Source organism: Cnephaeus nilssonii (assembly GCF_951640355.1).
Source record: "Cnephaeus nilssonii genome assembly, chromosome: 12".
In the NCBI taxonomy this organism is placed as follows: domain Eukaryota; kingdom Metazoa; phylum Chordata; class Mammalia; order Chiroptera; family Vespertilionidae; genus Cnephaeus; species Cnephaeus nilssonii.
The window spans coordinates 16,040,043-16,067,435 of record NC_137083.1 but is presented as its reverse complement, the minus strand read 5'-3'; the positions used below and the strand labels follow the sequence as shown (position 1 = coordinate 16,067,435).

Here is a 27,393-nt window from a genome sequence, read left to right as displayed (position 1 = left end):
ATTCAGCCACTCTATGTCTTTTGATTGTAGAAGTTAGTCCATTTACATTTAAAGTAGTTATTGATATATATGGGCTTACTATTGCCATCTTGCAGTTTTCTAGCTGTTTTGTAGTTCCCTATTTCCTCTCTTGGTAAATTGATGATTTTCCATATTGGTATGTTTGATTTCCTTTTCTTTATCCTTAATACTGTCAGTTTTTGCTTTGTGGTTATTGTGATACTTGCATAAAATATCTTATAGTTATAATAGTGTATTTAAAGCTGATAACATCTTAACATTTAATGTGTATAAAAACTCTACATTTTTCACTACCCTCCTTCAATTTATGTATTTAAAGTAAAAAAATTAAATCTTTTTTACATTGTGTATTCATTATTATAGTTTTAGTTATTTTAATACTTTTATCTCTTAAGCTTTACACTAGAGTTAAAAGTTATTTACCTACCACAATTACAGTATTAGAGTATTCTGAATTTAATTATATATTTATCTTTACCAATGAGTTTTATATTTTTCTAAATTTTCACATTACTAGTTACCATCCTTTCATTTTAACTTGAAGAATTCCCAATAGCATTTCTTTTAAGGCCAAACTAACGGTGATGAATTCTTCAGCTTTTGTTTGTCTACAAAACTATTCTTAAGGACAACTTTACTGGGTAGAGTATTCTTGGTTGTCAGTTTTTCCCCACTGCACTTTAAATATATCATCTTACTTCTTACTGGTATGCAAATATCTGCTGAAAAATTCACTCATAATCTTAATGAGTTTCTCTTACATATAGCAAGTTGCTTTTCTTTTGCTGTTTTAAAGATCCTCTCTTTATCTTTAACTTTTGACAATTTAATTATAATGTGCCTTGGTGTGACTCTATAGGCTCATCTTAATTGGTAGTTTTTGGGTTTCCTGGATTTGGATGTCTGTTTCATTTCCCAAATCAGGATAGTTTTCTACCATTATTTCTTCAAATAAGCTTTCAGGCTCTTCCTTCTCTCTTCTCCTTCCGTGACCCCTAGAATGTATATGCTGGTCTGCTGGGTGGTATCCTATAAGTCTTTTAAACTACCTTTACTGCTTTTCATGTTTTGTGTGTGTTTTTTTCTTTTTGTCACTCTGATTTGATGATTTTCACTGCCCAATGCCCAGTACATTTATTCTTTTTTTCATTTGGTCTAGTTTACTGTTGAACTCCTCTGTTGAATTTTTCAGTTGTTTTGTATTCTCCAGCTCTATGATTTCTGTTTGATACCTTTTAATATTTTCTACCTCTTGTGTTAAATTCTCTGTTTATGCATTGTTCTCCTGACCTCAGTGATAATTTTTATGACTGATATTTGAATACTCTGGGGTAAATCAGTTATCTTCATTTCATTAATTTTGGAGGATTTGTCTTCTTTTGCTTGGAATATAGTCCCTTGGGTTTTTGTTTGTTTATTTTTCATTTTTCTTGACTCTTTTTGTTCGTTTGTGCACTTTGGCTAAAACAGCCACCTTTTTCAGTCTTGTGTAGAAGATGAATATCATCAATCATCCCAGTGCAAGCTCCTATTTACCACTTAACCCTTTGTGATTGTCCAAGCTACAGTCTTTTGTTATTAGTGGCTCCCAGTAGTTGAGTGTATGCCAAGACCTGTCAGTGTCCTTAAGGTGAGGATTACAGCCAGCCCCTGGGTGTAGTCTGACTAAAAGCTGGACTCCCTCCATAAAGAAACTGAGAGATGGGCATTTTTGCCTGTTCCTTCTGCACTGTACCTGGGTGTATAGCCCATGGGGGTGGGGAGGTATGCCTGTGCTGGTTTTAAAATTTCTTTGTTTGCTGTAGTCTTGTGAGACTCATAAATGCATGCTGTGATATTTGACTATCAGAGCTAGGTTATATGAGGTCTCATCCTTTGGGTAACAGCCATAAAAGTTGGGGTGCTAGATATGTGAGCATACTCATTCCAGATAGATATTGCCGACTTGGTTTTATTGTTGAAGTAAACCAGAAAGAGGTGTCACGAGCTCTTTTAGGCTCCGGGGAAAATCACGGTCAGCACCTTTATGTGTGCTAATTAGAAGCCACACTCCTCAGGCAGCAGCTTGTAAAGTGTGTACTGCCCTTTCCAGGGAAAGCCTGGGAAATGGGTTGTTTTGCTTGCTGCCTCTGCACTGAGCTCGTGGGGGTTAGTCATGGCACGTGCTCAGACCCCTGTTAAGAACTGTTTGTTTGCTAACGTCCTGTGGGGACTCATGGACATGAGCTTTTGCAGCCAGATATTTTGAGAGACCATTCTTGGGTAGAAACTTAACCTTTTGCACTCGGATGTCGAGTGTGACTCGACACGGTTAGCATTAGAATAAAGGAATCGAGAAAAAAGCAAGCGAGTGCAAAGGGTTAAAATATATTATGCTAGGTGTATGTTCCAAACCCTTCACTCCTCCGGGAAAAACTGGAAGTTTGGTGTTTCCTTCCAAAGGTATGGTGCTGTGTCAAGGTTTTGTTTATGGCGAAAGTGTGTCTCAGCTTTTGCTACCTTTTTGATGTGGGTATTTTCTCATCCATTCAGTATGCTCAGTATGTAGGAGTTACTCAGCTACGTTCTGGATCCTCTCAGAGGGAATTGCTTTATTTATCACTGTATAGTCGGTGCATCTGTGGGAAGAGGAAAATTCAGGAGCTTACCATGTCACTCTCTTGGTCTGGAGTCTTTAAAATACTGATAAACATGTTTTGTCACCATTTATGAGTTCTCTAGGCTAAGAGATATTATTTCCATCTTACAAATGTTAATAGTGAGTCAAAGAGGTTTAAAAAACTCATTCAACATCATGCAGCTAGAATGCATTAGATCCAATATATGAACTTAAATCTATATTGCCAAAGGTCATTTTTTTCTTTCACAACACATACATATTTTCCTGACTAATCAGCAGACTTTACATCAAATTATCATGCGGTTCACTTCTAGATCACAGCAAGCTTTTGGACCAATTACTTGCAATTCCACAAATATTTCAGTTTGTATATATTCATTAATGTTATTAATTCATTTATTTTTATAGTGAATGTATAGAGATGTTATGACTGTTTTATATATTTTACTTTTTCATGAACTTGAAATACTACATTTTAATGAAATAAACATACACACAATCATTTTAAAAATCTATGATTCATAATGATTTTTAACAATAGCTAATGCTTTGGTCTATCCTATATAATAAAAAGCTAATATGCACATCAACCAAATGGCAGAACTGCCGGTCGCTATGATGCGCACTGACCACCAGGGGGCAGATGCTCAATGCAGGAGCTGGCCCCTGGTGGTCAGTGCGCTCCTACAGGGGGAGCGCCACTCAGCCAGAAGCCCTGAGCCTGGCTCATGGCTGGCGAGTGCAGCAGCGGTGGCGGGAGCCTCTCCGGCCTCCGCAACAGTGCTAAGGATGTCCCACTAACAACTTAGGCCCGCTTCCCACACGCTCCAGGACTCCCAGAGGGCTCCTGGACTATGAGAGGGTACAGGCTGAGCTGAGGGACCATCCCCCCCCCCCCTGGAGTGCACAAATTTCATGCACTGGGTCTCTAGTACTATTTATAAAGGGAAAACTATTTTCTGCACACTGAACATATATGTTTTATTGTCATCATTATCTTATAGAGTTTTGACATGATTATTTTGCCATATTTATTGAAGAGAATATGTACATTTTAAATTTGAAGGAAAATATGAGAGAGAAAACTTGAGTGCTATTCAAGTATTTACTCTGTGTATAATTTTACACAGCTCAATAACCCAAAGGATGTAACTACCTAATGATTTGTTTTGTTATTAGTGAACTGCTATTTCAGATCACACATAATTCAAGCTGTCTAAGGTTTTCTAAATATTAAAGTCTTTCTAAAATTCCTATAAACAAATAATGTCAAACAGAATATTGGGTGTTTTTGGTGCCAGTTAAGAGGTGCAAAAAAGAAATGCTACTTCTACTTATCAGTCAATGTTTGCCTACCAGATGATATATTTTACATTCTCAAATTACTTATTTAACTTTAAATATAGAAACATTTTAAGAAAGCCAATTGATTTTAATATTTGCATTTAAAAGGCTTATGCCAGATGTGCAGAAAATCTAACTGTAGGTTGTGGATTATGGCTCCACAGATGATTGACCTGACCAGAAGAAAATGTTACCCACTTGCAAAAGCCAACTAATTTTCCAACTATGTGAAAGGAAATAATCGTTTTTACTGGCTATCTTTGAGCACAATGCTCTTGTAATCTCTGCACTTTTTTCCATTCTATTCTTTCAGGGGAATATTTCCGATGAGGATGGAATAATTTTCCTGTAGTCTCTTTCTTTTAGAAATTGCTGTTTCAGAACACATTCAAGTCAGTTGTGTGGTGTTCTTAATTTATCTCAGATTATTAACCCTTTGCACTCGCTTGCTTTTTACTCGATTCCTTTATTCTAATGCTAACCGTGTCAAGTCACACTTGACATCCGAGTGCAAAAGGTTAAAAAGCGAGTTGGATGTGTTTTATATCTTCCTTTTGTGTATGCTCTTCTGACTGGGATCTCTGTGGTCATTTTATTATATGACCTAATCCTACAGATCAAGTAGACTGTTTTTATAGAATAATTAATGACATTAGAAAGATGTCACCTGATTTGAAGTTTGAAACCTATGCCTTTTCTCTACATTTTTAGAAAGACCAGGCTTGAGATAGAGGAAGGGATAAAAGTATCATTGGCCATGTGAGTATATGGATGCTAAAAATTCCAATATGTGATAATTGAAATGATTATTAGCAATATTGACTGTTTAATCAACTTTAATTATCTACAAGTCTTATAGTAAATTTGACTTAGTTATTATAATACCCTAAATACCATCTTGCCCCTTTTTATTGGCTATCTTCAATTACTTAAGCACAATAAAAAATTTGTTCATAATGCACTAAAGAAAGAGAGGTTTAACCCTTTGCACTCGCTTGCTTTTTTCTCGATTCCTTTATTCTAATGCTAACCGTGTCGAGTCACACTCGACATCTGAGTGCAAAAGGTTAAAGAATCTATGTCTTCAGGGCTGGCGGCGGGCATTGCTTTTTTCAACCTGAAGGGAGACAAGCTCCTGATTACTCTGAAACCCAGTTTCTGGGGAGACACGAGGACCCAAACCCCTACAGGGAGAAGCTGGACTGTCTGCCATCGGGTCGGAAAGTGAGGGTGGCTTGCTTGCAGAGCTGCGCACAGGAATAATTGTTTACTGTGCTGGGGCGCGGGACGCGGGGACACGGTCTGAGACGCAGAGACGGCTGACTGACAGCCATCGCTGTTTGCCACGCCCTAGCCTAGTGATGCCCTGAGACCCCGCCCTGCACAATCTACAAACACACCCAAGCTCCTGCAGCAGCCTTTGCATGTGAATGGCCTGCCCTATGGCAGTTTAACCTAGCAAACTTGCAGCCCTGGTCAGACAGCTCCAAAACCTCCAAACCCCAAGCAAAGAGGAGAAAACTGTAGTTCTCACTGTAGCTCCTGCTGGGTGGCCTCAGACAGTAGCTGACCTGCACCCCATTGGAGATCCAGAAGCCAGTGTACCTAGTGGTCAGTGTGAGACACCAGATTTCAACACCTCACATCCATAAGTGACACATTCAAGAGGCAGAATCAGTGAGCACCAAAGCCCCACTGAAACAAGTCCTGCCCCATAAGCGTGTCTCCAGCGCAGCAGTTCTTCCATTATAGACACAGCGGGTCCTCACAGCCAATTGGCCTGGAGGTCAATTCCTCCCAGTGTACCAACAGCAATCAAGGCTTAACTACACCAAAACTTTGCACTCAGCCCACAAAGGGGTGTACCAAGAGCGTCCACCTCAGGTGATTGGGGAGGCTGAGCTACTGGCCCCTATTGGTCACCTACCACACAAAGATACTCCATCAACACAGGGAAGCAGCCAAAATGCGGAGACAAAGAAACATGTCACGAATGAAAGAAATGGAGGAAATCAAACTACTGGACGACATAGAGTTCAAAACCACATTTATAAGGTTACTCAAGAATCTTCTAAAATCCGCTGAGAAACTTGATGAGACCTCCGAGGAGCTTAGTGAGACCTTCAAGGACCTTAATGAGAATGCCAAAAAAAATGGAAAATGACCAGTCAGAAATTAAGCATACACTGTCTGAAATAAAGAATATACAGAAACTCAACTGTAGATCAACATACCCCAAGAATCAAACCAAAGATCTGAAATATGAGGAAACAAAAAATACCCAACCAGAAAAACAAAAAGAAAAAAGAATCCAAAAATATGAAGATAGTGTAAGGAGACTCTGGGACAACTTTAAGCATACCAACATTCGAATTTTTGGGGTGCCAGAAGAAGAGAGAGAGCAAAATATTGAAAACCTATTAGAAGAAATAATGACAGAAAACTTTCCCTACCTGGTGAAAGAAATAGACTTACAAGTTCAGGAAGCGCACAAAACCCCAAACAAGAGGAATCCAAAGAGGACCACACCAAGACACATCATAATTAAAATGCCAAGGGCAAAAGACAAAGAGAGAATCTTGAAAGCAGCAAGAGAAAAACAGTTAGTTACCTACAAGGGAGTACCCATATGACTATCAGCTGATTTCTCAACAGAAACTATGCAGGCCAGACAGAAGTGGCAAGAATATTCAAAGTGATGAACAGCAAGAACCTACAACCAAGATTACTCTACCCAGCAAAGCTATCATTCAGAATTGAAGGTCAGATAAAGAGCTTCAGAGACAAGAAAAAGCTAAAGGAGTTCATCACCACCAAACCAGGAATACATGAAATGCTGAAGGATATTCTTTAAGAAGAGGAAGAAGAAGAAAAAGGTAAAGATAAAAATTATGAACAAGAAAATGACATCAAATACATACCTACCAACGAGTGAATCTAAAAATCAAGTGAATAAAAAATCTGATGAACAGAATAGACTGATGAATATAATAGAATCAGGGACATAGAAAGGGAGTGGACTGACAATTCTCAGGGGGAAGAGGGTATGAGGGGTGTGGGAAGAGATAGGACAAAAATCTTACACCTATGGATGAAGACAGTGGCGGGGGGTAAGGGCATGGGGTGGGGTGGGGAATCGGGTGGAGGGGAGCTATGGGGGTGGGGGAAGAGGAACACCTGTAATAATCTGAACAGTAAAGATTTATTTTTAAAAAATCTATGTCTTTATTATTTTTCCTATTGAGATTTCTTAGGGATATAAACAAGACTATAGATTTCTAACAAGGTACTTTAATAATAACAGATGAATTTGGAATATTGAACTTTGAGAAGTAAATTTTGGTGTGTTAAGTCTGTCAATATACAGAGTAACAAAACTTAAGAGAAATAAGGATTTTTAAAAATGAAAAATGGAAGAAAAATACATATGTGTTGTACATTATAATTCATTTGAAAAAAAGGAAATGAAAATGTAATATTTGAAACAACTTAAGGAACAAAGAGTTATTCTCACTTTCATTGACAATATAATTTATAATCCAAGGCCTGGTTTTCTGTATTTCTTTTTTCTAGTTCAAAGGTCATCATGACCAACAGCCATGACTACATTGAAGTTTTAAATTTCATTCCTTTGGAAAAGTAATATATAAGGCATATTACATTTTTAAAAAGTACATACATGTAGTTTTTACAGTAGTTTTACTTGGTAAGCTCTAGGTAAGAAAATAAAAATCGTTGTCTTTCAGATACCAATTATGCAATTTCAAATCCTAATTTTCCTTCAAACTGCCTTTTCAAGTGATTAATAGGGCAATTATAACTTATTATCTGGGATTTCACTTTCACAAATAACAAAATGTAGTAAAGCTTGAGCCTAAAACATTGGCAGAACCTACTTTGGCTTCTCAACACTGAACATGCAATTGAACTCAAATTAGGAAGGTCAAGAAGGGCCTTTTTGAGGGACTCTGCACTTTGTCAGATGTATTTATTCATGTGCAGAGGATTAGAATTCATAAACATTTTGCCAGTTTTTTAAATGCTATTTCTTTTCCTTGTTGTTCTTGGCCAGGCCATGTCAATACAGCAAAATGCTGCTTCATATGGCTTATTATCAGCAGAATAATATGAATTACATAACCCAAAGGAATTGTAAAATCAGCAGGAACTCTTGGCTCTGCATCTCAGTGTAGATACATAGATGGGTATCAAAAAAACCCTTTTCTTTATTTTTTATAAATTAAGTTATCTGAGTGTTGCATCCAAAATAGGCATTTCATATTTTTAAATATTTTTATCATGAAAGTAATCTAGTTAACAAAACATCTTTTAACTATTCTTTTAAGAAATACGCACAAGGTCAGTCAAAATAATATACTGTTGGATTAAAATTAATTTGAGCATGGTACAGGAAATTCCAAGAGGCAACTGATTTTGAAGACATACCTGGTCATTTTTTTCCCTTTTTCTTGGCAAAGTTCAGAACTTAGATCTATCAGTTCAATCAGTGTAGGATGAATATTTTTTAACTTCTTCAATGAAGCACTTAAAAACACCAGCTTGGAGTTTGCAAGAAATTGAAGTGACTACACAAATGGGAAGACTCATTAGGTTGCTTGGTATGGCTTCAAAGATACTAATGTGAATAGTCACATCTTTTTCAGAATTAGTTACAGAAAAATCTGTAGGGTTCTCAAAAGAAACTGATTTTGGTAATCTGCATTTGTGCTGGCTGGCAAACAATGCCACAGTTGCTTTAAGCCAAATTTGCCTACTGTTCTGCAAAGCCAATTAGTGACACCCTGGGTTGCTTCCTCTGGGGAAAAAAAAGCTTTTTCAAGAAGTGAGAAAAGCTTAAGCATTTGGCATTCATATGGAATTTGAAAGGAAAAACATTGAAAAACTTAAGGCAGGTAAAAAGAGAAGACATATTATAGGTAAGAGCCTTGTGTAATGAGTTGAGAACATAACCATTAAAAGTCATCCTACCACAAAAATAAAATAAAAGACCACCTGTCAAAACAGAATAAATGACAGTTTTAAACTTGGTAGAGAAAAAATACAAATTCCCATAGAGAGAAGCTGTTGAGATGAGTCCAAAGCCTCTAGTACAGAAGGTTCGGCACATATTTGAATCTATAGCATATTTTCTCTTGATCTCCCCCATTCTTTATAAGGTTGGCTTCTAGATCTTTCCCTCCCTCCCTCCCTCCCTCCCTCCCTCCCTCCCTCCCTCCCTCCCTCCCTCCCTCCCTTCCTTCCTTCCTTCCTTCCTTCCTTCCTTCCTTCCTTCCTTCCTTCCTTCCTCTCTTCCTCTGTCTCCCCTCACCCCTCTCTATCTCCTCTCTCCTTTTCTTTTTAATAACTGCTGTCTCCTGTTGAGTAGGCTCAGCTGCTTTCATTTGACTTGGATTTCAGCAACAGTGGCTAAACTTAGTGATTGTGTATGTTGATAATCTTTCCAAGATGACTTTTTGCTCTAAAGCTGCTGAAAAAGTCCGTGGAATTGACTCTAGTAAGTTTTGACAACCACCCTCGAGGTGAACTCTTAAGATGTTGTTGTCCAAGTTGCTCATCGGGGGTTTGTTTTCATTAGAGTTCGAATGGGGAAGTAGTGTTGCCATCTTTTTCATCCTTTAGATCATATATGGCTGGCTCCATTGGGGAATTGGTGTGAATCTGGGAAAGCTTACAAGCTCCTATTTTGGAGCTTGTAGTTCATGAGTAGAGGAAGAGGAACTTAATACAGGGAAATGTGTGATAAACCAAAATCACACATGAAGATCATTCCATGATCTTCTCTTAGAATTTGAAACCTATCCGCACTCCGAGGAGAATGCATAAATACTTTAAAGAGAATAAAAATATTTTGAAAGTATTATTTGAAGATACTTTCCATTGCAGAAATGGCCTACGATGTTGCATTTTCTTATATTCAACAAGGCTTATAAGAAGCAGAGCCAAAGTAACTATAGTTTTCTTGTTTGTTTCTGTGTTTTAGCAAATGCTAAACGAAGTAGAAGTTACCTGGATAATTACAATTCCATTAGGCAGATCTTCCGTACTGTTTGTCTTTAGGCTTTTCAGAAGGTGTTAAAGGGAATGTGGCTGGAAACCTGGGCCCTGCATAGAGTTCTGGTTACCAACAAAAGCAAGGAAACATTTCTTTTCAGTGATGGAGCAAACATGTTATGACATTTATTTATCTGTACATTCATTCAGTAGTCTTTTATTGGGCATCTGTTTTGTGCTCAAGTTCTATTACAAGTAAAAATAAAAGAAATATTAACAAAGTACTTTGGAAATGTATGGCCCTTTGTTTTTAGCTATATTTGGACAGAGGAATATTTTAATAGAGAAAGTAACATTTAACTTTGGTCTTGAATAAAAATGAGATCTTGACAAGCTAATCTACAAGGAAAGGATGTATCTGTTGTAATGGGAAGGCCGAGATTAAGACTTCTTGAAATAGTGGATGGCTCCTTTTTGGATTTGTTTGTTTTGTTTTTGGCAGAAGAAAGGCTCCTGTAAGTGTAATAAAAGCAAACAATGAGGCTGGATAAGTGGAATTGAGTATCATAAGGAATTAGAATTTCTGTGGAAAATATAGAAGCATTAAACAAATGACTCCCATGCTTCGGAGTACTATAGTAACCAAATAATCTTTGATTTGGGAGATGGCAGAATCTCATAGGAGAAAACAAAAATGTATTATGGAAATAATCATTCGGAATAGTTTGCCCCAGATTATCAATGAACAAAATTATACCCTATCAGTGATATGCTGGACCTGGCTCTTAATAGCTTGTGAGAGCTAATTCTGTGTATCATTACTCAAATTCTGTGTATTAGCTACTCAAATTTGAGTTCAGTGACATCACATTGTAGCCTGAAATAGGCCATGGTGGGAATATTTACACCACAGAAATCAGCAAATACTACAAATTACAGCTATTTTTTAAATAGCCAGCTGTTAAACATTTACCAGCACATCACAGCTACATGATGTGAAACAGCTCTTCTTAGCACAAAAATCAACATTTGGAAAAGAGTATATAGTACAAATCTTTTTACTAAACAAAAAATTAAGGAAAAACAGTTTTAAAACATGCAAATTAGTAGATTAAAAAACAAAATTAAAAAAGCAAATGAGGACAAGAAAACCAAGGATCAAAGAAAATGAAACACGAGGACTTAAGCAAGTTTGGGTATCAAATTTAAACTTATTTGTAAAAATAGGGACAAGGAAGCAAGATTTTGGCATATGAAATGAACTAGCCTTCCTTATAACAATTGATGTCGAAACTATGGACATTATGTTAGGAAACTATACATATAGCACTGAGCAAATTTCCTTTCAATGTTATTGAAACTTCTATTTAACATACACCTTTCTATATAGATAGTATTTCCCTAACTCAGCTATGTGGGTTGAAATGCTTTCTCATTATATTGCATACCTACAATCTTACCTCAGTGCTTAAACAAAAATATTGATAGTCTGAATTACCCAACTAATTGTATTTATTATTTTCTTTCCAATAGACCATTATGCCTACTTCTTTTTTACCTTTAAATTCAATTTTCATTATTTAGCTAATTATTGCCATTGGTATTTAAGTATCCCATTTCTTCCAAACTTTCCATAGTTAAGTGCCATGGAAACTATGGGATACTATTTGGAATGGAGTCACTTCCTCACAGTCTTCCTTCGTCATTTAATGGCCGATATATTGTGTACCCTACAATTCTCCAAGGTGTGGTAGTTTTGGATAAAACTCAACTAATAGAAAAAATAACCGTAGTAGTAATCTCAGAGTCTAGCCCACTTGCCTCACTTATTTTATTCAAGGAATTCATTCAGTATCCAATATGAGCTGAATGGCCATCACTCTACACTTTGCTTCTTGGTCTTCTTGGTACTCTCATAAGACTTGTTAGATTTATGTCACTCCTCTTGGCTAGATATGTTTCTTCACTGCAATGTGATGTAACCCTTCATCATTCACATGTACGTAGGCTGCAGACAGACTCAATATGAATAATCTCAGTAGTCTGTCAGTATTGTAACTTTATTACCAATACAATTCACCCTGATTTACTCTTACCCCCCAATCTGTTTGTTCAAGGATTTTAGTGACTTCAAATGAGCAAAAGGGGGTTATTTTTAGAATGACTCATGAATCACAATATGGATAAAATTATAACCAGATCTACTTAAGCAATCAAATTAAACATATACAATTAATTGCAGACCTCTCTAAGACAATTATTTAAATGGAAGTTGAGTTTTAACCACCAAACCCTCCTCACTAGGGAATTTATAATAGTTCATTAACATGGAGGGTCAGGTCTATATTGCAATCTGTTTCCCTTATCCTCTTGGTCTTGGTCATCATATTCTTCCAAAGTTCCACAATATCTTTGATCCTGACAACTAAAATTTTCTGAATTTTTTTCTGAGTTGCTTTGCATGTTGTAGGGGGACTTTCAATTCCCTTTGTAGGTGAATTTGTTCCCTGTATATAAGAATATACTATTGTGGTTCTTGCTACAAAACTTGTAATCTCACTTTGTTCTTAGAGGTACCATAAAATAGTGGAAATAACATGGACCCAAGAACCAGACTTAGTTTCCCTATTCCCTATGTCAGAAAATATTGTCTCTCTTAAAATTATTTTTAGTTAAAAAATGTAATTTTCATATGGAAAAATGTATAAGACATAAATGTACACTCCAATGAAATATCATAAACAGAGCTCATATACAACCATCAATTCGGTCGAGAAATAGAATAATATCTTCACCTCAATAGACCTCATATTCCCTTTCCTTATCAGTACTCCATTTCTCATTTCTGAAAGTAATCAATTTTCTGATTTCTAAGTAAAGATTTTAACTTACCTGTTCTAGAACTTTATATACAATAAATCACAAAATATATATCCCTTTTCATCTGACTTCTTTGGCTCAACATTATGTTTGTGAGATCCGTTCATGTGGTTGTAGCTAGCTATATAGTTCATTCATTTTCATTATTAATATAGCATTCCATTTCATAAAAAGAATTTCTAGGAAAATGTCACAATTTATATCTATTCTACTTTTTACAGTTATGGGGAATTTTTCCAGTTTGGGGCCATTATGTACAATGATGTGATTGACATTTTTTGGGGGGGAGGAGGGAGACCAGCATAATACTGATATCCAAAACAAACAAAAAAAATGTAAGAAAGGAGTATTACAGGAAAATCTTTATCATAAGCATAGTAGTGAAAGCCCTAAACAAAATAGTATTAGTAGTTCATCAATATCTTAAAAGCCCATAAAAAAATTGGGTTTAGACCAGTATGTAACATATTAACATTGTGAATTAAGTCATTGTAATTCACCACATTAAGAAAATAAAAAAGAAATATAATCATTTCAACAGATGTTTAAACATCAGTTGATAGCATGATGAACTATTTTTGGAAAAGTAGGAATAATAGGAAGTTTTATTAACTTGATAAAGCTTATCTACAAATCTATAGTGTGCATCAGATTTAAAGGTGAAATATGGGGATTTTTCTTTGAAATAAAAAACAATACAAAAATGCTCACTCTTACTGCTTCTTTTCACCACTACACTGGTGGTCCTAACAGTGGAATAGGGTAAGAAAAATAAATTAAAAACATAAAGATTGGAAAGAATTAAATAAACCTCTTATTATTTATAGATTATATAATCATGTATGTAGAAAATATATGCAAAATTATTTGTATATACATTAGAATTAATAAGTTTAATGCAGTTGAGGGCCAATTTAAAATCAGTTAAAACTAAAATAATCATTAATTAAAAATCAATGATATTGATTTAAAAATGAATTATCACTGTTGTTCTTCCTAGTTTTTCACCCTAAAACCATGCCTTGATTAAAGCAGGCAACCAGGAGGAAGAATCTATTTCATTTAGGTCTGTAAGCTACAGAGTGCAGAATAAAGGCTTCCTCTTCCATGTTTTCTTTCAGTTAATTCTTCATTCATTCTACATTTTTTAAAAATGCCTATTGTATACCAGGCTCTATATTTGCCTTTAAATGGCTCACAAAGAAGTAGAGAATGGCAGACATGGCTGACTATAATATTATGTGTTTAGTAGAGTAAACAAGAATATTTGAGACATGGGTGAAAGCAGTTTGCCCCATCAAAGACTTTAAAGAAAGGTTTCATGGAGCAGGCAATGATGCAGTAAGGTATCACCAATTCAGAGAAGGATGGAAAAAATATAAACCAGAGGGAATGGAATATAAATAAGTGTATAGAAGTGTGAATATACTTGGTCTACTTGGGAAACACATTATAAAAGCTAACATGGGTAATTAGTAGATCTTTTGTTTGGTTGATGTATACTAGTATATCTATTCTCATGTACCTGTTATATTTACAAGATCTCTGTTTAGCATCTTTTTGTTTTGTTCTGAGTCATGAATTAGAGTTGATTTTCATGTCTCAGAAGTACAGATTGAATTTTAAAACTCTTATTCAAGAACTTCTTTAAGGACATTCACTACTTATTTCCCTAAATGCAATTAAAATTACTTTTTTAAAATCCTCATTGAGGATATTTTTTTTTACTGATTTGAGAGAGAGAGAAAGGGAGGGAGGAGAGAGAGAGAGAGAGAGAGAGAGAGAGCGAGAGAGAGAGAGAGAGAGAGAGAGAGAGAGAGAAACTTCAATGTAAGAGAGAAACATCAATAGGTTGCCTTCTGTACCTGCCCCAACAGGGGATCAAACCTGCAACTGAGGTATGTGCCCTGACCATGAATCCAACCCACAAACTTTTGGTATATGGGACGATGCTCCAACCAACTGAGCAACCTGGCCAAGGCTAAAATGACTTTGATGATATAAAGAATCTGAAAATTACTTATTCAAAACATGATGATGGCCAAATGTTATGGTATTTTAAAACAGCTGTAATATGTAGAAATTACATGGTATGTACAACTTAACAAACATCCGAATTTTATGAATACATTATTGCAAATTTTTGTAAAAGATGTAGAAAAAGAAACTTCCCTGGCACAGCCTGAAATTTTGTATAAAGAATCGCTGTAACTAATCGTTGTAATTAAGCTTTAGATACAATAAAGCTGAATAAGCACTTTATGTGACAAGAGGGTTATGTTAAAATTATTTAATGTTTCTTATAACTCCATGATAATTATTATTACATGATGAAATTGCTCAACAAACTCTTACTGACATTGATTTAGGCTTAGTAGCCAAATTTTTTGCTTTATCTTACTGGCCAAACTAAATACACACCCAGCTTTACTGGATATTCTTATTTTTGCTCCAAATTTATAAAAAAATATTATTTATTTAATATCATTTCATTACAGTTAGTTATTAGATTACTAATAATGGCCAATATGCATAAATATTTATTAAATAGATGATTTTATTAAATACATGCCTCAATCAAATGTTTTTAGTGCTTATAATTATGAATGATTAAATCAACAAACTCTAGAAAAGACAACTCGATTTTGTGGTCCTTCTATGCAAGGTTTTAATTTAAGAAAACAGACTCTAAATTCTGCTTGCCTTCTTGCCAACTGAGAGTACTACGCATTGCCTTCTCCACAGAACGACCCAAGAAAAAAATCAAGAACCTACATTGAGTATTTTCTGAATTCAGCTCTGTGTATATATACCTTCAAAATGAAACAAATTGGGGCAATTTACTGAAGGTTAAATCCCCTAAATGTCATTCACTGAAAACACACTGGGCAATAGTTTGGGAGGCTTAAATTATCAATTTAATTGCCTTAATTCTCTAGGTTGCTTTTATAAGTAGACACAACTTTATCGAATCTGACGATTCTGAATTGGGGGTTTAGGGTTGTTTGTGTCTTTACTCTCAACTCCCTGAATCACGTTTACTTTCTACATGCCCCAAACCTTATAAATAGATTTTAATGCAGGGGAGTCCCAGAAGTGAGGTTTGTACATTAATGATCTGTCTGTGGCTTTCTTTCTAGCAGCCAGCATCTTTCAATCTGTCAGCCTTTTTACCCCAAAATCACAGGAAAGGTTTTGGAGAACTACGTATGCTGATAGCACCTTGTGATTTAGTTCTTCAACATTTGAACATAGAGTGATGTTTCAAAACAATTCATTAAGGAAACCTACCTAATTTCTATTAAAAATAGTCGCAAAGATCTGAGACAGACGTGAAAGGAAAGGTGATTTATGAGGAAGGTAGTTCAACCCTGTCTGATTCTTAAGAGTTTTCCGAGTAGTTTTTTCTGAATTAAGAGGTTGTACGTAGGATAACATATTCTTGAAGACACAATCTGAAAATCCAGATTTTTACGAAATGATGTTAACACGTTTTAAGGGTTTAAGATTGCAGAACCTTTCACTGAACACTGTCTTGTTTTCTTTTCCTCTTGCCAAACTGTATTGCAAATAAACCTTTTGATGTTGTAAAGGTTTTTCTTTGTCAGCTAAGAAAAACACTCTGGAAAGTTCTATTTAGTGAATTTACCCATGTATAAATATCCCTGAGCTAGTCTGCTGTCCTGTGGCATCTGGAAGAAAGGTGCTATTGTCTGAGATTCCGTGATTGAAGTATAGAATAATCAATTCAGAAAGACCCTGGGGGGAGGATCCGCTCACAGATGCCGAGGAAACTTGGAGTCCCGAGGCTTTTCCTTTCTCCTACGTAGCAAGAGCCATAGATGAGTTCATGCTTCCGCACAGCGTCTAGTGACAATGGTTCCCGTTCGTGCCGTTTGATTGTTTGACCCTTCCTTGGTATTTGAGACTACTAACTTCAGATTTTCTAAGGAAACTCCTTTTCTGTTAACCCCCTTGTCCCTATGACTTTCCTGGCTTTCTGAGTCACGGTAGCTACATGGATGTCCTGGTTGCAAGCGCCCTGGCTATGCAGTTTCTGCCGCTACACACCGAGCTGTATCACCAAGGTATTCCCAGGGGTGCATCATCAGAATCCGTTCTGCCAAAACACTCCATAAATTATTCAAAGCTCCTCTTCGTTTCTTGCAAAGCAATGTTTTTTGAGCTTCTCCATGAAAAATCAGTGTAATTCCAGAAGATTGTGATAGATTTGCAAGACAGGAATTTGTCCACATAGACATCTGCACAGTTATGAATATGGTGGGCGTTTAAGTGTACAGTTATTTGACCTTTGGTTTTAGTTGAACATTTACCACTTGTTCACGAGCAATTGAATAAGAGCAGCTGTGTCTCATGGTTTTCTACTGTGAAGTGTTCAAAAAAGTATAAGGTGATTAGATATTAAAAAACACTGCAAAACTATGGATAATAGACTGCCCACTTCCTGCCTACTGCGACTTCCTTGAGGTCTCCTTTGCCGGGCCCAGCTGCATAGATAGACATGTTGGAATTTGGCTTGTGAGGAACCTACAAAAATTACACAAATAACTCAGAATTTTAATGAATAATACACAGACATGCACCTGCTTCAGGGACTTCATAGCTTAGTCTGGTAGCTAATAGAAAAGCGGTTTGGAATTCAATTACATGGCTGCAAAGCAGAAAATAAAACTGGCTACACTCTCAGAAGTGAAATCAGCAAAATGTTAACTAGTTCTTGGAGCAAGTTTTTTTTTAAGTTGTTTCAATCGCTTTGCTTCTGTCAGACCTACTGTAGTCATAATATCCTGCTCATATTATCGCCTACTGTTCTTGCAGCTGGACCCGCTTGCCGAAGACACTCTCCACCAAACTCCGAATATGAATGCTGTTACCTCTTTACAGAAGATCATTGAAATTCAAAGTATGTCTTAAAAGTTTTTTTTTAATGTGTAATCGGATATAACCCATTAAACATATATTGCGAAGTTGAGCATATGAACAGCACATTGAGTTTCTCACATAGGAGAAACATATTTAGAGTTATTATAATTTGCACATGTTATGCATGCATACCTAAGTGTGTTACCGCATTGCTCTTTATATGGCAATCTTATCTTACAGTGATACGTAACTCAGAGACTCTAGATTTAGAATCTTTCTTTTTCTCATATTTCAAAGTACTTGGATTTTTCTATTATTAGCACTAAGCATTCACCAGCACATTCAAAATAGTATAAAAACTGTAGTCATATTGCCCAGTCTTAACTAAGGTAAGTTCTTTCCTAATAATGTTGGAATTCAGCAATCATTTACTGGTTTTAGGTTTGGCAAGAGGGGAGAAGTTAATGAGAAAGCCTCACTATTAGAAAATCCAGCTAAACAAGGCAGGGAAAGTAAGAGATTTTATTACTACCAGTTCCCTTTACTGCTGTTACTTTTTAAGAGTTACACTTTTTAGATGATAACAGGCATGAGTGTGTACATGCGCACATACACACCCATTGAAATCAAGCACAAATCAACACAAAAGTTAGTATGAAGAGGAAAACCAAAGGGCAAAATTAAATGTGAAGGAGGATCAGGAAAACCCTCAGCTTGGCTACTGTCCTGTAGAAGCATTTATTAACCACCATGGAAAAGCCACATTCCAGCCAACTCTCCGAGTCCTTGCCTTTGCTTGCTCAGTAGTAATTTGGAGATGTGAGTGTGATTGGGATTCTATAGTATCCATACATCTGATTCTGTGACTATTTACAAATCATGCCATACAGAAACTGAAAATAATTTCCCACCTTGCTTAATTTCACTCATGCCTGGATTGAGGACCAGAAGTACTCAGTAAATATTTATTTACTTTATATCATAACTGGAATAAACTCTGAATTTCAAAGATTTTCAGAGTACAGACTAATAAACATTCAAATGCTAGGACACAAAGCCTCTGAGATAAGGCTCAGATAAAGGAACTGACACAGATGAAGAAGGAAAGGCTGGGAAAGGTTTCATAAGCTTGAATACAAATTATACTGACTTGTGTCATTACCACTGAGGGTAGAGTTAGAGGCTCTATTATATGTTAGTCCAGATATCACGGAAAGGAATCATGAAGTGATAGTCTTCTCACACTCATCCACACCCAATCTAATGTCTCCTTTAGGTCATCAATCAAATAGTACAAAAACATCTAGCTTTTGTGTTGTTTGTGGTTTTTTTTAAATATAGTTTTATTGATTTCAGAGAGGAAGGGAGAAGGAGAGAGAGATAGAACATCAATAATGAGAGAGAATATTTATTAGCCGCCTCTTGCAGGCCCCCTACTGGGAATCGAGCCCCTGACCTGGTCATGTGCCCTGACTGGGAATCAAACCGTGACCTCCTGGTTCATAGGTCAACGCTCAACCACTGAGCCACACTAGCCGGGCAACATCTAGTTTTTATGCATTTTATTCTCATTTATTCTGAGCATTCTTTTGCTGTTATACTCACAGATTATTAAAAGTTATTGTTCCTCTGTATAGTCTAATCATATCACTTTCAATAAGCATTCTTGAGTACTTATTACAGGCTGATACATGATAAATTGATCAGTTATCAAGGCCAGAGGGGTTATGAAAAGGAAAAAGACAAAGTTTCTGGCACCAGGGAGTTCCCAGCCCAGTGAGTGAGGGACACAGCCATAGATCCTTCTCCTGCGGGATCACTGGGTGCATTGAGATCACAGAGGAGAAGCAGTCCCTTTCCTAGCCCCTATCAGCTGGGAAGAGAGGCACTACAGAGTGAGGGGGGTTCAAGGAAGGTTCAAGGAAGACTTCTTGGCAGTGATTGAGCCTGAGCTTGATCTTAAAGACTGAACAGAATTTTGTTCAGAAGAAGAAAGAGTGAATGTTTTGAAAGGAATAACAGAAGCCAAGGACTCTATTTTCGATAGGTGTGAAAAATCATAATGAATCATCTACCTCTTTAGAAACTGTACTGTTGCCTTTTGTGTTGGATATAATTTCCTAGTAATGACTTTCTGCTGAGTGAATTTTTCCCTTTCACCACTGACATTTTCAAGTGTCATGTGCAGCCTGCACTAGCCAAATAAACCTGTTCGACTCTTGAAACGAATTCAATCTACTATGAAAAGTTGCTGTATGAGAATTCTGCCACTGTAGAGTCTGACTCTGTCTCCTGCTCCAAAAGGTCATACCACCCAACTCTGACCACTTCCCCCGTTTAAAAACCCGTTTCCTCCAAAACTCCTATTGAGGATTCAACCCAGTGCTTGTTAATTTATACTTCCATAAACTCTCAGCCCTAATGGTGGATTTCAATTAGTGTTTTTTTTAAATTATAAATTTTTCTATTATCTGAGATTTTGGATATTTTGCAGTCTGTTAGTTGTGGTTCCTTAATTCGATGGTGATCATTGGAAGGGCAGGAATCATATCTTCTCACCCCTGTGTGTACCTACAGGATGGGTTGGCAGCAGGGAGGAGGTTTGAAGTGCATGGGAGCCTGGAAATTGAGTGTAGGCTGGTTTTAGTAGGAAGGATTTGAGTAAGTCTTCAAGGCTCTCAGGAAATAAAACTTGTTTCAACGGGAGCTTTTGAAGAACTCTTCCTTCTGAGTCATGGATATATGGTATAAATGGGTACAGTTGTTGGCTACTTAACAACCTTATCTTCCTCACTTTTACCCAAAAGAAGCCTCCAGGTACCATGCAAATCAGAGGAAGATGAACTTATGCCCAGCTCCAGGGGAGCTGTCCTTAGTGTAAGGCTAAACTAATCATTGATTAACAGTGACCAGTCAGAATAAACAAAAATTGAAACAGTAATTGGTTAAGATTGGGTATATGACCCAATTCTGGCCAGTGGGAATCAGGGCTGGTTTCACCGATGGTCAGCCTGTGCAATCACATAAGCCCCACACGGACAAGGGTTCTATGCATGGGCTAATGCTATCATTGTTGCTGCCTTGAATGTCTTACTAAGTTTTGAATAGGGGCACACATTTTCATTTTGCACTGGGGCCCCGTAAATCATGTAGCCAATTCTGATGAAAATCAAGGTGCTCGTGATGCAAAAAATATTTTCATAAAAGATTGATAGTGGCATCACCACACGGAGAAGGAACTGAATGGTAGGTTGCGGTTTAACATGAAAGACAAGCACAATATACCAGCCCCTCTTGCCATTTAGGACACGGGGTGAAAGCCAGTACAGAGAAAGTGCTTTTGTGCTGTGGCTTTGACCATGGTGGGATACATTTTTATGTGGGTCTATGGAATTGTGTTTCTTTGGGCTGCTCTTCCAGAGTAAAGAAAAGGAACAGGGCTGTGTGAAGTCCACAGAGAAATAAAATACAATGGGTTATTTCAGAGTTGGAAATGTTATAATGGCTTGGGAAATTAAAACTGTGGGCTCCTGGGTGAGTAAACAATGCTGGATTTCTTTACAAAATCTAAAGTTGCACTTCTATTTTTCTCTATTTTATAACCCACTCTTTCATTTCAAATATTCCAATAGGACTCTGGGAGCTTGATCAGCCTCCCACGTTCCCCTTTGGTGGGAAAGGTAGTCAGGACTAGCTATATAATTTGTGGTTCCCAATGCAAAATGAAAATGTGTTAATGCTTCTTTGTTATAAAAATATTAATAATTTCATGAAGGTAACAGCAGAGCATTGAACCACGCATAGGGCCCTTCTGAGTACAGGACCTTTGGGGACTGGACTGTCCAGGTTGCCGGTTTATTGAGTGAGCCTTCAAGCTAGCCTTTGTTGAACAAGGAGACCCTCCTCTTCACATATGTCTCGAGCGTCACACAGGTGCCTCCTTTTAACTTTAGGAGGTGTTTGAATTTCAGCCTGCCTCCTAGCCTAGGTTCTGAAGGATTCTTTTGTGCTACAATTTGGGACTACAGTATCAGGAAACTATGTAGATGTTAAGAAGCCAGCCTTGTAGCATGTGGGAAACATTCAGGCAAGTTCCTAGATAGCCTTGTCCCAAGGCAGACAGCAAGGTGCTGACAGGCTGTATGCGGACTTCTCTTTGAGAACTGAGCCCCCCAGCTGAGGGTATGCAGGTGCTGGAGGCCGTGATTAGCATTGGCCCTTTGCCTGGCCACATGTATGTGAGTATTTTACAGCAGGATTATCACTGTTGTCCTGTCCTTGTTTATGTTACTCAGTTTGCTGAGAAGAAAAGGTCTTACAAAGCACAAACAACAAGGCAGACATTTCTCCTGACAGGCAAAGACCCCATCTGATAGGTCAGTGTCTGGTTCCATCTCAAGATGATAGGTGTATGCAAAGACCAACCATAGTTGAGATGGCAAAGTCTTCCGCCTTATTCCTATTTCAAGATTTAACTCAGATTTTATCCCTTTTGGGAAGCCCTCTCTCAATCCCCCCTCATCTCTATTCTAGATTAGGTACAACAGTTCCTGTGTTTCCATGGCAGAGATTCTTTGTTTGTTGTTTTTAATCTTTAAAAAAATTTTTTAAAAACAGTTCACTCTCACTATTATTTTGTACTAGTTTCAAGACTCTTTGAATTCTTTTTAATTGCCATATCCTTTGTACGGTGCCTGGCACATAGTAGGTGCTCTGCAAAATGAATTAATGAATCAGTCAGTTTGTACGGTGCCTGGCACATAGTAGGTGCTCTGCAAAATGAATTAATGAATCAGTCAGTCTGTCAATATTTGCCACATTTTTTCCTAAAGACCAGACTAATATTTTAACTAACCTAAGGTAATTATACTCCTGGGCTAGCCCATGCAGAATGGGAGATTTAAAAGAGCAGGCAAAATTCATGAAAGCCCATTTCTTCTATTTTCTTCACAACGTTTCTAAGTTAGGAAGAACATGAATTATTTGTGAGGTACTATTTCCATGGCTAAGCGTGGAGGGAGCAATTCTCCAAGCTGAATCTAGTAGTTGGTTAGCTGGCTGTCACCACTAACAGTGGTGCCATGGAGGAGTCAACCTAGAGTAGGATAATGGACTCTGATGTATATGTTTCCGTTCCTGAAAGCCATCCTAACAATATACAATCCATTCAACTCTTCCTTATTTGACATGACATGGTGAGAAGCAGGGTTCCCAAATTCCATTTTTCACACCAGTGTTGGCCCATGGATAGCATGTTCACAAATTTTGGAGGGGAAGAATCATGAAGTAAGTTTTCTATAAAACTAAACTAACTTAGCTTGCAATACTATAATTTTAAGTCCTATAAACATATAAGGAATGATACTGATATTGATCTGTGAAACCCCAGAATACGAAAACCACAAAGACAGAGCCATGGTTTCTCTTTATCTATTTAAATTTTTAGTAAGAAGAGTACTCCTTTTAAGTGTCCACCAATTTCTGTAGACTTCCGTGTGAGAATAGGGATAATCACAGTATCCTTTGATTTGTGGATCAAGAAAATATATGTGCATATGATATGAGGATTCTTCTAAGGTTTTACTGCAACCCTCCAGTGGTTTGCAGCTGATAAGTTGAAAAGCACAAGTGTAGAGGATTTTAAAATTATATGCATTCTAGTGTAATCCTCTCCTCCACTCATCAACCCTATGACAATGAGCAAGCCACTTACCTTTTCTGAGGACTTACAAGAGGAATGACGTGGCACATTACCATACTGCTTTTCTAAGTTGGTGCTATTGTGGCAACAAAAATGGAAAATAAGAAACAGAATTATGAAATAACAGTAGGAATATGCCCCCCCTTCATTCCACTTTTATCTTTTTCCCACTCTAGGGATTCTTTCCTTGTTTAGTGGATTGAGTCTTCTTAGAATTCCTGTTTATGCTAACCATAACAAAATAGTGACCCAGGCCAGAATGGGAAAGGGGTAGTATTTACAATGTCATTGTACGCTCATGTCAGACTTGTTCTGCATAAAATGAGGAACAACCTTGATGTCACCTGTATGTGAAATTTATCATTATGCTAATTGCTTTTCGTTTCTTTAAACACATACATACAGTATTATTTAGGGCAATGAGAGGTGAATTTATGTCCTCTGAATTTATCCAATTTCCGAAACCAGTAGGAAAAGGGATATGATTTTTTCATCGCAGGAGAATATACCATGTGACTATGTAATTGACTAAAAGGTAGTGAGTTATTCACATGATTCAGGCACCTACAGTGTGCAGAGCGTACCCTTTCATGCATTCTAAAGAAATAAAAATAAGATCATATTTTCTCTGGGACATAGGAAGTAATTATGATACCTACTCCTTTACAGAACTGTGCGGAGTTTATGTTTTATATACATGTTATTGAGGGAATGACTTCCTCCTCCTTCTTCTTGTCGAAATTCTTTTTCTCTTTCTCCTCTTACTTCTCCCCCACTTCCTTCCTTTTCTCATTTTCTTCCTCGTCCTCCGCCTCTCATTATTGTAATGTTATAATAACTGCTGTTCTGGAAACTATCCTAAGAAGTAACAACTGATTGCTAGGAAAGATCAAATAAATGTAAATATTATTGATTTCATTTCTATTCTATTTCCAGTGAGAGGTAACTAGCCAGTAAAATAACATACAAGCACTACTGATGACATTTTAGAGGGGCTAATCAGGGTATGTGCTATCCAGTTCTCTTGGTGATGAAGATATCTAAATGGCAATTAAGGGCGGGGAGGGGGGAGCAATGAAAGTAAGATAAGACTTGCTCTAAAGATGACAACTGTCTTGTTATGTGAAATGCCATTCTTAGCCATCTCCTCCCATTACTATAATGCTGTCTACCTACCCCCTTCCCAGGGAGAAGGAGCATTTACATCAGACAATCCAGGAGAGCATCCAGATTGTTTCTAAGCTGAAAGGAATTTGTATACATCTCTTGTTGTGGGGAAATTGTCCAATATTTTGACCTCATGGGGCTATGCACACAGTTCAAAGGGCTGTTTCCCCAGATTGCAACATGTGCTGCATAAATCATCTCATAAACTTTACTAGCTTCTTGACTCCACACCCAAATGCTAATCCACACTCAATGTTTCCTCTCCCTTTTTGTCCCTTCCTATTTCATTTTTGTTTTCTATCCTTTTGTACTCCCTTTTCCATTCCCCTCTCCTTTCTGTAGCGGTCCATGGAAGAAGAACAGATACACCCATAATGTAGGAAAAGGGCTTTTAGCTCATAAGGATTTGAGGTTCCATGTCAAGCAGGGAAGAACATGATGAAACTTGCATTTCTAACGATCTCTATGCCTGCAGTAAGGACGGGGGATTCAGCAGGGCTTATTGTCAGATGTGAGCAGTTTAATTCAGAGTAGAAATGGCAAGGTATGGTAATTAATTGGCATGGAAATCATTAATGATTTCTAGTGCTTGGACAACTGAGTAGACGGTGGTGTCACCTGCTGGGAGAAGGAACAGTGGAGGAAGAAAAGTGAAGGGGGAATTGTTAGACTTAAAAAAAGAAACTCTTTTGATTGAAAGGCTTAAAAGTTTGGGGGTGGGGAGGAGACATCATGCTAAACATCAGTTGTTCACTGCAGTGAAATTATGGAGGGACATTGGATTAAATGATTTACATGATGCAAACCCTGTAAGCTGTTAGCAAATAATAAAATCACAATTATTGAATGCTTTCAATGTAAGCACTCTTGTTAATATAAAATGAACTTATTTAATATTCTCAGCAACTCTATGGGATAGATATTATTTTTTTCTCATTTTCAGCCAAGTAAACTGAGGCACATCTATACTCATTAACTCCCCCCTAAGTTAAACAATTAACAAGTGGACAAAGGTAAAGTCATAAATCAAGCAGCCTAGCTCGCAGAATCTGTGGTCTGAGCCATCCTATATAATAAAAGCCTAATATGTTAAGTGTCTGGTTGTCCGGTTGTCCGTTCAACCAATCAAAGTGTAATATGCTAATGATACGCTAAGGCCACTCAACCACTCACTATGATGTACACTGACCATCAGAGGGCAGACAACACGGGAACTGCCCCCTGGTGGTCAGTGCACTCCCACAGGGGGAGCACCACTCAGCCAGAAGCCAGGCTAACAGCTGGCAAGCACAATGGCGGTGGCAGGAGCCTCTCCCGCCTCCTCTGCAGCACTAAGGATGTCCGGCTGATGGCTAAACCATCAGTCAGACATCCCCCGAGGGCTCCCAGACTGTGAGAGAGCGCAAGCCAAGCTGAGGTACACCCCCCACCAAAGTGCACAAATTCTGTGCACCGGGCCTCTAGTTATGTTATAATATCTTACAAATAAACGTGTTCCTTTTGCAATTACTGTGTTACACTTTCCCCCATTTCTTCCAAAAGTGGTGTGTTTCTTTTAAAACATCCATTTTAATGAAGATTTGGAGTTTGGAAAGTACTGGTTAATTGAGGGTTAGCCACAGTCCGTTTTAGAAGGGCAGTGCCAAATTACAAGGAGCCATGGAGTTATGGATCCACTTTGGAGCTCCTTATAAACTTGCAAAATACATCTAATCACACAAAAATGCAAGGATTGGCAGAATTTCAAATCCCTGCCCTGTTGAGTTTAAAGCCCTGACTGTTGTCAGGTGTGAGCTGCTATTTGTCATGGATTCTCTGGCTTTAGACAGAGGCCCTGACGGCGGGCCCGGCAGGCCTTCGTTGAAGAAAAGCAGTGTTAGACGTTTTCCCACTATTAACCCCGCCAACCCTTCTTGTATCAGAGCCAGGTCAGACGTGTACACGTGGCTTTTCAAAAGTTGGGTTGAACTTCTAATTAACCATACTCCTGAAATGTTGAAACTCTGATTATTGTTTGGTGGAGCCCTAATACTAGAATGTACCCGAATAAAAAGGGAAGTCTGCAATGTGCTTAGAGGCTTAAATTGCCTGGATTCTTTTTTTTTTTTTATTCCAATTGCATCTGTAATTACGAACTTGTTTTCACTCACGTTTCTACTAAGGCAAAGCTAATCGAACCAGAGACTAAATAAAACTATGCGTGTTTCTAGGACTGAAAACTCTTCACGAATGCTTTGTGATTACATACTGAGCACCCATATGAGCTTCACACACACACACACACACACACACACACACACACACACACGTGATACCGTTCACTGAGATAGGGCATGTTAGAGGGTCAAGTTTAGGGGAGGATCATTTGCTAGGCTATGCATATAGTTTGTAATCCTCAGACAACTTATGCATAATTAGTTTCCTCATCTGTTCATGAATGCATTGGCAGTTAACAGATTTGGGTCTTTTGCTGAAGGTCTTTCAACTAGTAAGCAGTGAAACCAAGTCTGAACCCTGCTCAGGCTGTGCCATCAGAGCTCGCTTCCTTTCTGTTAAAGAATGTGACTTTCCGGCTCCCACCTCGTTTCACTTTCAAGAACATAGTTCCACCAGACTTCATATTCCCAAGTATCCCAGAATAGGCACTAGTATAGGCCATTTCTAAAACGTAATTGATTTCTGCATACATTGAAACAGACTATTTTAATACATTAGTGGGCTTGCTAGAATATAAGAAAATGAGAGGAAAAAAGAAAACAAGCTG

The 27,393-nt window shown here is 37.5% G+C and overlaps 1 protein-coding gene across 1 annotated transcript in view; it reads left to right on the top strand.

Moving 5' to 3' along the window:
• HDAC9 (histone deacetylase 9) overlaps positions 1-27,393 on the top strand; it is a gene marked incomplete at its 3' end in the record, with an annotated part of 637,805 nt that overhangs the window by 577,759 nt on the left and 32,653 nt on the right. The window contains exon 24 of the mRNA XM_079785596.1: positions 17,717-17,801. Within this exon, the coding sequence (XP_079641722.1) occupies positions 17,717-17,801 (85 nt within the window). The remainder of the gene's footprint in view (positions 1-17,716; positions 17,802-27,393) is intronic.